Source organism: Miniopterus natalensis, chromosome 10 (genome assembly GCF_054644295.1).
Source record: "Miniopterus natalensis isolate mMinNat1 chromosome 10, mMinNat1.hap1, whole genome shotgun sequence".
NCBI lineage: Eukaryota > Metazoa > Chordata > Mammalia > Chiroptera > Miniopteridae > Miniopterus > Miniopterus natalensis.
In genome coordinates, this window is record NC_142090.1 from 71094529 (window position 1) to 71106995 (window position 12467).

General features: G+C 37.7%; 1 protein-coding gene across 1 annotated transcript in view; it reads right to left on the reverse strand.

Moving 5' to 3' along the window:
* Window positions 1-2113: 2113 nt before the first annotated feature.
* MACC1 (MET transcriptional regulator MACC1) overlaps window positions 2114-12467 on the reverse strand; it is a 43055-nt gene continuing 32701 nt past the window's right edge. Inside the window, exon 5 of the mRNA XM_016217004.2 lies at window positions 2114-2332. Coding sequence (XP_016072490.2) covers window positions 2120-2332 — 213 coding nt within the window. The 3' untranslated portion in view covers window positions 2114-2119. The remainder of the gene's footprint in view (window positions 2333-12467) is intronic.

Consider the following 12467-nt stretch of genomic DNA (forward strand, 5'->3'; position numbering starts at 1 on the left):
TTTAATCTTACTTCCCTAATCAGCTAACAAAATCTCTGTCTTCTCAGATCCTGCAGCCTGGAGAAACCCAGTTATTAATTCTTTACTATCCCTTCCCGAAATCCTCTGATTTGCTGACATGTTAATAAGATTCCAAGAATGTTCAAAAGAAAGCAAATTACCACTCAATGATCGTGTCCTGAACTTAGAAGTCATTTTATTTTCCCTCTCCCAGAATTTATTTTCAACTAAAATAAATTCCACCCTTGGATGTGTGTACATAACTCCTTGGGCAGGCTTGGCCCTCCTATCACCAAATATAAATATTGAAAGCTGTAAAGATTGTTCTTAAGCTTTAGTTCAAGTTACCTTTGCCAGCATACCAAATACTCTGGGGTGGATGTATTAAAAGCTCTAAAAAGATTCTGCTTTTACTTTTTAGCCAAATGGATATGTTTTATTCAGGGCCCCCAAACAAAATCCTTATTCAGCTCATCCACCTTACCTTTGAAGGTGTGTGTTTCCTTCCTTCGCTCCTTCACCCTTCCAGGCTTTCGCCCCAGTTCCCTGCATCGCCTGAGCACCCCCCGCCTGAGGGCTTCAGTGCACTGAGCAACTCTGTCTTCCACCAGCCCCAGGCTGGAAGCAATGCCGGATCCTCCTTCAGGGTCATCATTTCTTTCCAAGGGAAAACTTACTTGATCCCCCTCTTTCATATGATGGCCCCATATCTGTATTTCTTGGCATCCCAGCCTCTCCATCACAGCTGTTATTACAGTTGCCATTTTACATTTAACTGTATAAATTTTTATTATTGTCTGTATCCATCACTTGGCAATACCGAAGTCAGAGATCATGCTGGTTTTATTTTCCCATTATTAACCTAAAAAATCTGTGTGCCTGCCACAGAGTAGGAACACTCATTCCATAAATCGACTGAATAACAATAAATGGATGATTGTCCAAAACACACAAATACTGGCAGGTGGCCAGAGGATTGAACACATGAATAAGCACAGACCATCTCTTCTGAACTCTCTGCCAGCAGTTAACCTTTCTACTGGCCCAATATAACCTTTGATTTCCAAAAGCTTTATAAGATACGCTGGCACATATGCTCTCTCTCACACACACACCATTTTCATAAGCATGTGAGCAGGTACACATGCAGATATCAGTGTTTTGGGTGGTTAAGACCATTGCATTCAACAGTGATAAATCAATTTTGTTGTTGTTGTTGTTGTTGTTTTAATAACCCTTGTTATTAAAAATCCCTGAGAGTTAATGATCCTGAAGAAAAGTCCAGGATTGGCTAGGTCCCAAGATGTCGGGGAAAGGTGGTGAAAACTCCAGTCCATGTTTACAGGCAACAGGTTTCTGATAGCTCACACATTCCATTTGGCAGTCTTTCAAGAGATGGTGGACAAGAGCAGTGAGCTTCAAGTGAAAAGAAATAGCTACCATTTCCCTGTAAGTTTTAATATGCATTTTTGTATTTTTACCATTTTACTATGCACTCGGGATTTTTTAAAGAATAGAACCAAGTTTTGCAGAGAGAAAACCTACTTCATACTAGTGATTATAACTCTGAGCATCCTCTCCAGTTCTTAGTTTCCTCACATGAAAAATGGGAACGATGCTGGCAAACTCCAGGGAGAAGTAAGAGATCAGATATAGGAGGCAGGCAGCCCTGAGCTCCAAGTGCGTGTGTGCTTCTCCTGTCTCCCCCTGGCCTCTTGGTAAAACCCCATCGTTCACATTGAGAGCTTCTAGTTTATCTGGGTATCTTCGTGATGTAATTATGCTAAACAGTCATCTGTTTTAACTTAAAGTAAAAGTAACTTTGAAAGGGACACAGGGTTTTTCTTCCCTTTATCAACAACAAAGCAGCCTAATGTTTGCATTTGAAATAGATACAAAAATACACGTCTGATTATAAAACCCATTTTGCATTTTGTGTGCTACTGTGCTTTCACACGGAAAATATGTTTTCAAACATGAAAAATACAAGGAATATTTTTCTGAGCACGTTCTCTTTCACACACACACACACACACACACACACACACACACACACACACACACACACACACGTTTCCCCCTACTCTTCTCCCTCCTCCAGAAAACATACCCTTCATTTCTATACTTCCTCTGAAGGGGAGAACGCAGTGGCTCTCAGAGCCTCTAAAGAATGTACTAGCAGTAGAACTCCAGTTAGGTCCCGCCATTGTTTGGTCACAGGGTTTCTCATTCTGTCCAAAGCTGATTGAAGGTCCTGTAGCACGTCTCTATAGCTAGTTCCGTAGTGAGCGCCCCAAGTATAGAGAAAGTCATAAGCAGGTTTCCACATCATCTAGAAAGAAAAAAAAGAGACTGGAGGAGTGTGGAAGGAAAACGGAGTGAAGTAGATGCTTAAGAAAGGTTTAAAAGCCTCCTAAGACTTCAAAAAAAATGAAATACTAATTATACATGGGCTTATTTAATATCATAGAAAACATTTTAATAACTATCAGTTTCCTGTTTTACTCTCGTGTCTCTGAGCCAAGAGACTTTAAAAATAATGACAACAAGCAGGGCCTTACTTTCCTTGATCCACCGTCTACACATTGCTCCTTGCCTTCATGTGAATATAAAATTACTTGCACAACTTTTTGATGATAACAAATGTTATTGAGATAAACTTTTCATCTCTGAGGCATGTTTAAGGTTAAAGTAATAACTCTTTTATTGTTTGATGTATCTGTATTGAGCTCTATGGCACCACAAATCCTAAGAAGGAGATGTACAGTGTGTTTAATGCTTTAAGTCATTTTATTCAAGCAAGGAAAAACGTAGCTTCATGATCAAGTAAAAGGGAAAGCAAAAATATAGTCCTCTAATTAAAAAAGTAATTTAATAATACACTTTATGACCAAAAGAAAGATTAATATTCAACACTTCATTATGCCTTCCCTAAGTACCCACCCGTACCAATGACATCATTGTCTCCATAGAAATAAATGTTCGTCAAAGAGAATCTTCATGCACAAGAGTGTATGTAATGGTAACCAGGGCAACCAGGCTGAGAGAGAGCAGAGACAAAGGCTGACCAAATGAGACAAACTGTATAATACTCACACACACATAGATACCTTAAAATAAATTTTCTCTAGGAAAACAACAAAATGAACCATGCAGTTATAATAGGAATATTTGGAATATAATCTTTATTACTTGCTACTTATTTGGCCTCACTAAACTAATTCATTTGTAATTTTATCACTTGCAAAATGCAGGAACACAGACCGAGCTAAATATTATGCAGAGTTGCCTTCTTAAAATAGGGCCTCCATAAACAGTAATATCAGATGAAGTAGGGCCTTGGGGTATACATTTTCACCTTCCTCTGATATCCCCATATATGCTACAATTTAAGTTAAATAAATGAAAGACATAAATAAAGCATACCATTATGTTTCACTTCAATCTATACAAAAAGCCAGGTATCAGGCTCAAAAGATAATTTGATGTTATTTGTCTAACCTGGCATTCCTTGTGTGCCATGAACACTCATACCTTTACCTCTCTTGACAAGGTTTAATTCTGCAAAGTGGAGAAGGGAAGACAATTATCAAAATTATATCATATCAAGGTGGTCATCATGTAGCAACAGAAATCATCCCAATTGCTGTGTATAAGTTTTACCCTCACCAACCTACCACTCTGATAGAATGTGAATGAGGTGTCCTCTCATCTATTTTTCTACTTTTCTGAGTTCTCACTGAAATCAAATCCCCTAAGAGTGCAGGTCACCACTAATAGCTCAGCAGTGGAAGGTGAGCTGAGGCATATTAATAGGGCCTTTTGGCCAGACTCAATCTTGCCTGTCACTGCTCAGATGCAAAGGAGCACTAAGAAAGTACATTATTCTGCAGTTGGTCACCCTCTGTAGTAAAAGCTTTGACACACTTAACTTTCCCTGACTCTCAACTGATATGTTATTTTTCAATTTGTCATGTACTGTCTAAAATAATGGTGTCCACAGGCGTCTAAGACTTCAATCTAAGTCCTTAGTGACTGAGTCTGATAAAAGATGTGTTTGAGGATATTTTATGATAAACAGCAACTGAGAGCATTTCAGTACCAAGGTGACAGCATAGTATCACAGAAAGCAGATGTCTCTTAAGAATCCCAAACAGGTAATTTTCGGGTTGTTTACTACTCTACAGATTCAAAGTCCCTTCATAGTCAAAACGGCCCCACTGGCCTCTGGGGTAGAAAAGCTCTGCATCACATTGTCTTGCTGCAGGAAGCCCATTGGAAAGTCTGATGCATGCTTTGACCATGAAGCAGCCCCTCAGGGCTGCAGGGAGCAGGAAATACACCGAGATGATGCAAAAGTTGGAAACTTCAAATTCAGAAGTCCAGTGATACATCCACCTACTCACTTACGCAGAGGGCAAGATAACCCTCATATATTTGGTAATTTGTACTCAGCAGGACAGTGTGGCCAGCTCTTGCAATTTAGAGAAATTTGGATAGACTGTTGAATCATGGACCCTAAGTAAGACTTCTGAAACTGTAAAAAAGACTTCCCCTCACTTACTTTGAAATGCAAGGAGGAATAGTGCCCTACACTCATTGGAGAGTCCCTGGAGTCTAAACCATAAGATACTTAGAAATGGATACACTAGCAATGGGGCCAAAACCACTAGGGCAATGGTAAACTTCATACTAAAATATGAGTATATTTTGCATCTCAATTTTTCCTCTTTGCTGCAAACTGAACTTGAATATTACTTCAATGCAAAATTTGATTTTCTCTATATAATATTATTGGTTGTCCTCAACGCAGATGACAGAAAAGCACTGTTGTAGCACAAATACAATGGAAATATTCAAAATACATTGTTTTTCATTAAATAATTACTTCACTCATTAAACCAAGAATTATTGAATACCTATCACTATAAGAAATTTTGTTGCATAAAGTGATAAAATTATTACTATAGTATACAGTATGGTTCTTGCTTTTAGAAGTATATAACATAGAAGGGAGATAGCCCAATTTCTGAAAAGATAGGACTTGGTATTTAAGAACAGCTAAGAAAAATGCGAAAATTACTTGCACATTTTAATTCAGTGTGAGATAAAAATGATAGTTCCATTAACTGAGGAGCACTATGGTATAATAGGAAGATGGGTTTTGGTGTCATAGTGACAAAACTTGGCTTTATATCTGTATTCCATTGCCTATTGAATGAGTCAATTTGAGTAAATTAATCAAATTATCTGAACTTTGAATTTTTTAACCCATGAAATATGGATTCCAAGTCTTGTGTCCAAGATACCTCACGAAGTGTCTGGCATGTAGGAGGAATGTGAGTACTCTTTGGGTTAGGGCAAGGTAAGAAGTCCAGTTTTAGCCTCGCCCAGTGTGAGGTAAAGGAGGGGCTATCTGATAAGACATTGAAATTGGGAGGTGACCTCCAGGGAGCAGTCAAGGGTTTAGCATCACTCATGATGAACTAATGATGAAAAACATGAGGGTAGAGGAAAATGCCAACTAAGAGAATAAAAGGATTAAAATTTTAACTCTCAATTAAGTCTATAATTAGGGGCACAGTAAGAAATAAAAACAATAAAAAATGGAGAGAAACTGGAGTCAGAGAGATAGAAAATGAAACAGGGTGCTTCATGTTGCCAAATCCAAGGCCTAATAGCTTTCCAAAAAAGACACACAGTGGTTTGCTGGAGCCAGCTCACATCAGCTCCCCAGAGCCGACAGTTCAAGTAGCTTCCCAACTCCATGTTCAATGACATCACATCGGGAGATTAAAATCATCCATGTTGGGAGCATTTATACCATGGAAATTGGCAAAAGCTACAAATGAAGAGCTGGTTGTTAAACATCTACCAACATGCCACTCACTGAGGACATCCCTTTTCTGTTACCTCCTCTGCTACCTCTAACATCAGGTAATGTGGAAATATGAAGGCAAACTTTAAAAAGCCAGGATTTTGGCAATTAGTCGGCTAAATTTGGAAACCTTGGAAAAAGCAATTTAAAGAGAGTGGTGGAGTGCAGACTTCAGGAATGAGCAGGTGTCGAGGAACTGAAAGGCACAAAAGAAATTGGTCATACTCATAATTTGAAAGTTAAAGAGAGACAAAGCTAGAAGGAGAAGCAATGCAAAGTTAAAGTATTTTTAAAAGGACAAAATATGTAAAAAGTAATATTCTACAATGGAATGGGAGTTTGTTTTGAATCCTAACTTTGCTAGATAGGGAATTTAGGATTGTTGAGAATTAAAGAAGTAGCATTATAAAACACTCAAGAAAGAGAGTTAAATTCCTTTAGGAAGAAAACGTAAGCCATGGGCAAATATTAAAATTATTATGAAGCAGGGGTATGTAATTAGGGGGCAAGTATAAAAAAAAATTTGAAAAGGGATGGAATCAAAAGTAAATGTTGTAGTTATGTACCTTGACACACTGATGGAAAATGTTAAACTTGGGGAACTATGCTTTCCTTTAATAAGCAAATATCTGCCAGATATGGTAAATACAACTTTTTAGTCATTGAGATTTGCTTTAACAACTCCTGACAAAAGTCCAGCTTTCATGAAGGCAACAGATAGTTTAATCAGTCGTTTTGTGTCCTTTGTGACATAGATACATGACATTTGAACTCAAGTCCTTAAATATCTATACTTTTATTTCTTTTGGCATTTCTTATTATCTTATGTCATTCTAGTTTTCTTACTCAGCAAGTGAACATATATTACCAAAGGCAAAGACACAAGAGGTAACACTGCAAACATTAACTACAGACTTTATAAAACTGTGTTAAAAGGCCACAAAGGATTCTAAACTGTGTGGTAAATTAAAGAGAAAATGAAATCATCTTCTCTGGAAATGCCTGAATGAATCAAGTGAGTAGAATAAACAATATCCTTTCCGGGATAAGCCAAGCTAAGACTTCCAAAAGCTGGAGAGGAGTTGAGGACTGCCAAGATCTTGCGCAGGTTTACGCTCTTACTTCTATTCAGTGGTTTTAAAACAGTTCTTCTGCTCTTGCTCAATGTCATGACTTCAGAGAAAATACGCAGAAACGCTGCACTAATGCTTTGACAAATCAAAAGAAAAGCCTGCTCCTACGGGTTTGTTTTTGTTGAATTTTTCTCAACCACAGAATAATTTCTCTCAGCCTTCTCACCTCTGTCACAAATACTGGACCCACAGGCATCATTCTCGGCCCTCTACTCTGAGGCTTTTTTTAACCGTAACTTCATGGTGTTAACGGGTTCATCTCTGAAAAGGAAGCGTGAAGCTGATCAAAACACAGAGTAGTTCATTTCTCATCTATGAGCTTTGATCTCTTTACAGAAAGGGCCGCAGCAGCACGCATTTAATCTGTCGGAGTTGAGCAGTTTTCCAAAGCCCCAGCATTTGTGCAGAAGGAAAACATGTTGCTTTAGTTTATCTTCTGGGTACTGGAGGGCAAAGACAAAGGCAGAGGGGCAACGAAAAAGGAATCAGAGGAATGACAACAGGGATCTGAAATGAAACGAAACAGGGATAGAGATTAAAAAAATAGAGCTTATTCGCAAAAGCCAATAAGACTCTGGATAGCAGACGAGATAATGAAATACAACAGGAATAAAAGCAATTCAGATTGGAGCACAGCAGCTATGTCTTTTTTTAGCTTGTAAGATATGAATAGCATAAAGAATGCAATTAGTTTTAACTACCTTTGGATAATTACATTTTGCCACATTAAAGGATTAATAATCCACCTACTTTCCTCATAAAACTACAGAAGCAATGTTTCATTTTTAATACAATTAGTAGCAGAAATATTAAGGCAAATTGGCCTTATTAATGATGATGATGCATATTTGTTATTTACAATTTCCAGGCAGGGCTTCCAGCACCTGTAGTTGGTAAGTACATAAATATTGTCGAAGATGAAGTCACCATTATCTTTAGAAGAGAACATACTAGGGGCCCCCATTTCCTCAGAAGGGCGATGGCACTTAGTTAACACTGGACATAGGATTCTCTTGGAAGAGACTAAGACAGCCAAGATTATTTGTTCCAGGAATAACCTACCGCTTGGAGTGTCAGAGGTTAGGAATGAGCCAGAGAACGATGGAGGACCCATTCCTTGTTAGTACACCTGCTCAAAGCAGTCTAACATAATAAGAAAACCTGCTGGTCAAACCATCCTCACAAGTTCCTAGTTAGGGAGATTCCAGGCTGTTTGCTTGCCATCCAACCCTCAACCCCACCACAACTATGTTTTAGCAGAAACATCCAATCTTTCAATATGGAGCTAAATGAGGGAAGATACAAGGTGGGCAAAAGGAGGTTGTGAGTACACAAAACAGAGTCTATTCTTGTGTTATTATTTATTAATTATTGTATTATTTTCCATATGAACAACTGTAAACCTACTTTTGCCCCACCCTGGATAGTGTAAGAGCTCTGGATTTATAGAACCCATCATGGGCTTGAATCTAGGCTCTTGACTTAGTAGCTCCAGGAGCTTGGGTAAGTCACAAACCTTCTCTGACCCTTATTTTCCCCTTCTGTAAAATAGGGGGTAGAGGGGAAGTGTACCCAATGCCATCAAAGCACTGCCAAGTATAAAAAGTGAACAGTATGAAGGGGCTTGATTAATGCTAATTGGAGTTTGCACTTGAAATGAAGTTAAATAACAAAACCATGGTCAAACATCTAGAAAAAGAATCCAGGTCACCACGCCATAAATCTAGGGCCATTTCACTGAGGTATTCCCATAAATCTATCTCAATAGTAAGCAGTTTCAATAAATGCTGATTTATGTCTTATACTTAGGTGGCCTTGGTTTTTCTGAAATTCCTTGTTGTTTGTGATCCTTAATAATAGTCCTTGATAAAGAAAATCTAAATCAAATATTAGTGTCTCAAAATCCATTTTAAAATATCTTCATAATATTTAACCAAATGTGACTATTATTTCTATTTGGTATTCAAAGTGGTAATGAGACATACAATATAAAATTAAAGATCATAAAAATACAATGCATTACCCCATTGATTTTTATGGTGATGTTTTTTTTCTTTATTACATCATTTCAAATAATGGAGTCTTTTTGGAATTAAAGACTGTAGCAACAAGCCTTAAATAAGCATTGCAAAAACTAGACAATGGTAATCTAAATATTATGTCACTATGCCAAATCTCTAGTATAAACAAAGATTTGAGAAATTATTATGTACACTTTACCACTGGTAGATACATTTCCATAAAATACTTTTCCTTTTTAAAGAAACTGCAAAATATCTTTCTTACTGCAAAGGAACAGCGAACTATAGATTTAAGTACCAAAGCTAGAGCTGAACCAGTTCCGATGCAGACGCAGACAATGCCACGTCTCTGTAAGCAGAATCTAGGAGCTGCCATCTGAGCCAGAAAACTGGATGAGTCCAAGGACATTCTTTTAGCGTTTGCAAGAGATGTTTTCCAAGGAAAACGAAATGGTGTTAAGCCAGTAAGAAAAAGCTGATCAGCCAAGACCCTTTCTCGTTTGTTTCTATGTATTACCATTCTGCCAGTTTTTCAGAAGAGAAGCCTTGAAATAACTGCTGACTTTCCCCTTACCTGAGTTCTTTCTACTGTTAACTCAGCCATTTTACTAAGAATTACTACACAGTACCTTATTTTCTTTCCAAAATCACTCAACATCACAGAATTGCCAAACTCACCGCTGCCTCTTAGTCAAAATAAGAAATACTATGTATTTAGCTATTAGAATGTGCAAAGCATTGTCCCAAATATTTCACATATAATATGTCTTTTAATCCTTTAAACATCCGATGAGTAAGAGAGTATTATTTGCCTCAATTAAAAAAAAATGATTTCTAGAAAAGTCAAGAAAATTTCCCAAGGCCCTAGAGCTCGTGGATGGTAGAGCTAGAACTTGAATCCAGACAAGAAGTCTTAACCTCTATGCTCTGTCAATCATTAAAGACTCCTCACTCCACCAACATCAAAAAATATATATCTAACCACATATCCCAATAATTATTAGGATAAGCTCTGCCCTCCAGCCTACATACCCTCCTTAGTGGCCCCTAGAAGTCACTGATGCCCATAGGCACTGAAATCCCCGCTAGTCCTCTCCAATTACTCAAATGCTTCCCCGTCCTTCAGGATGAGGCTGTGCCCCCTGATGGTTCCTCCCAACTTTGATCTTTTTCATTTAGTTAATTCTGAGAGGACTTAGAAATCAGTGCAGCACAGAGGAAAGGACTGTGCATAAAATACCTGAATTTGAATCTTAATTCTGTCACTTAAGAACCATGTTACTCTGAATAACTTATACAAATTCATTCACTCTTAGTCTGCAGTCTTGTAAAAAGCAGATGGCATCATGTTTTACTTACAAAGTTTGTTGTAATAAATAAGATATTGTAAAGAAAATGTTCATATGATTAGCTGAGACAGTTCACACACAATAAACTGCACTACTATCATTCTCATTGTTAGTTATTTTTGTGTGTTTTTTTAGCATCTAATCATATACTTCTTTAAAATACAATTCAAATATAACAGTTTATCCCAATTCCCAGGCCAAATAAAATTTGGCTTTAGAGAGAAAAATCATATTTTTCATTCTGTTTGTGCTCTTTTAGCTCCTAATGTTCCAATGCTGAGAAAGGAAGTCTCAGAGAATGTGTTAAGTATGGATAAATTAAATATTGAGAGCCAAAATAATAAATAAATAGGAAGAATTCCATATAGAATTTTCATTTACTTATTAAGCAATTAATAAAATTAGCTGTTTGAGGATGACCTACTCTCCCATTTCTTATTGAGACTTAGAATAAAGTGCTCTGAACACAGCAGCCTGCCATAAATGAGGAAGGACAGATCCTGGCTAGAAGGTAAAGCAGAGAATTAGATCCTCACTGTTCAAGTGCTGACTATAAAAAGACACAAACATGCCGTGCCAGTTCTAACTCTCTATAGGTGAGTGGTTTCTGAGAAGGGAAAAAAGCTATTACATTTAGAAATATTGACTGTGTTGGGCTTCCTTAGGGAGGGTGGCCCATTCTGGCAGGTCAGATAAGAAATCAGCCTCAATAGGCCTACTGATTGGCGTCTGTGGTTGAGCTGAGCACTGGTAAAACATATCTTGTAGCTACAAGTGAACCTTTAGTGTCCTTGGTGAATAAGTCTCCATACTGAGTAAGAAGGAAAGAGCATAATCTTTATTGTTAGGCAGGGGCCAATGGGTGAGCATTGCAAGGGGAATTATTGCCATACAAGGTCATAATCCCCAGAGGGCTAAGTGAAGATTACCTAATTTAGGCCTGTGAATATCTTATCCCTGAACCCCCCCTCCCCACATCGCCCCTTTCCAGGGGACTGTTTTTCTAATATTTTGTTGATTCCTATTTTGTTTAAATTAAAGATCTAAACATCTTCAGGAAAACTCCAATTTTTACTAACTTTCACAAGAAAACTTTGGCAACAACTAAACATCTTTGTATAGCATGTGTATTTTTTTCCAAAGAAATACTCTAAAAAACAAAGTCATATTTCAATTTTTATAGTTTTGTTTTTATGTAGGAATTGCAATGTCATTAGAAAAATTGAGTAATATTTCTTAAAATTAATTTAGGGAGATGGTTAATTTAAAAAGTGATGTTCTCAGAAGTCTCCAGAGAGGCTTTTTTTTTTTTTCATTTTATAAAAGAGTAAGAAATGGCCAAAATACTCAACAAAAATCTGAGAGACATACTATTAATAATCGCCATTCTTTAATTGGCTTGAGGCTTGATTAAGATGTTGAGGCAGATTTTAATAGTATCATAACTTGAGAAAAGGGGGGAAAAGTGAAATGAGATGCTTAAACCCCCCCATCCTAACCACGTCTACCCGCTCTGCCACTCAGCCACCATACGGGTTGGGAGTGGGTGTGCAGAGTGCAAAGCACAGGGACCCCCAAAGTCAAAGGCCTGCTCTCTAACCCTGGCTCCATGGCTTTCTGGCTATGCATGTTTAAGCAAGTCACTTAGCCTCCCTACATTTTAGATAATATTAGAGCCTGACCCACAAATTTTTGTTGAAAGGATTAAGTTAATCTTTGAAACATTAAGGGAACAGTGCCTGGGGGCACAGAGTAAGTTCCAGATAAAGGTTAGATATAATAAACATAGAACAAAGGGAAAGAGAAGTTGGAGAGAAAGGAAAGTGAGGGAAAGAGCCTGATTGTAGGCATTGGCGGTCATAGAAGGAAATTTTGGGAATCCTGCCCTGTGAGGTGGTGAGATACGGAAATAAAAGGGGCATGGGAACCAGGAGACCTTCTTATCTCCCTGCCACAAGTCCAGTTCCCTTCCTCTGCAAACCCTATCCAGAGCTAATAACAGTATGTTTTCAAATCAACTACTTGGCTTGTAAATTGATCATATTTAAGAATCATCTCCTTCCTGGGAGAAAAAATTATACAACTT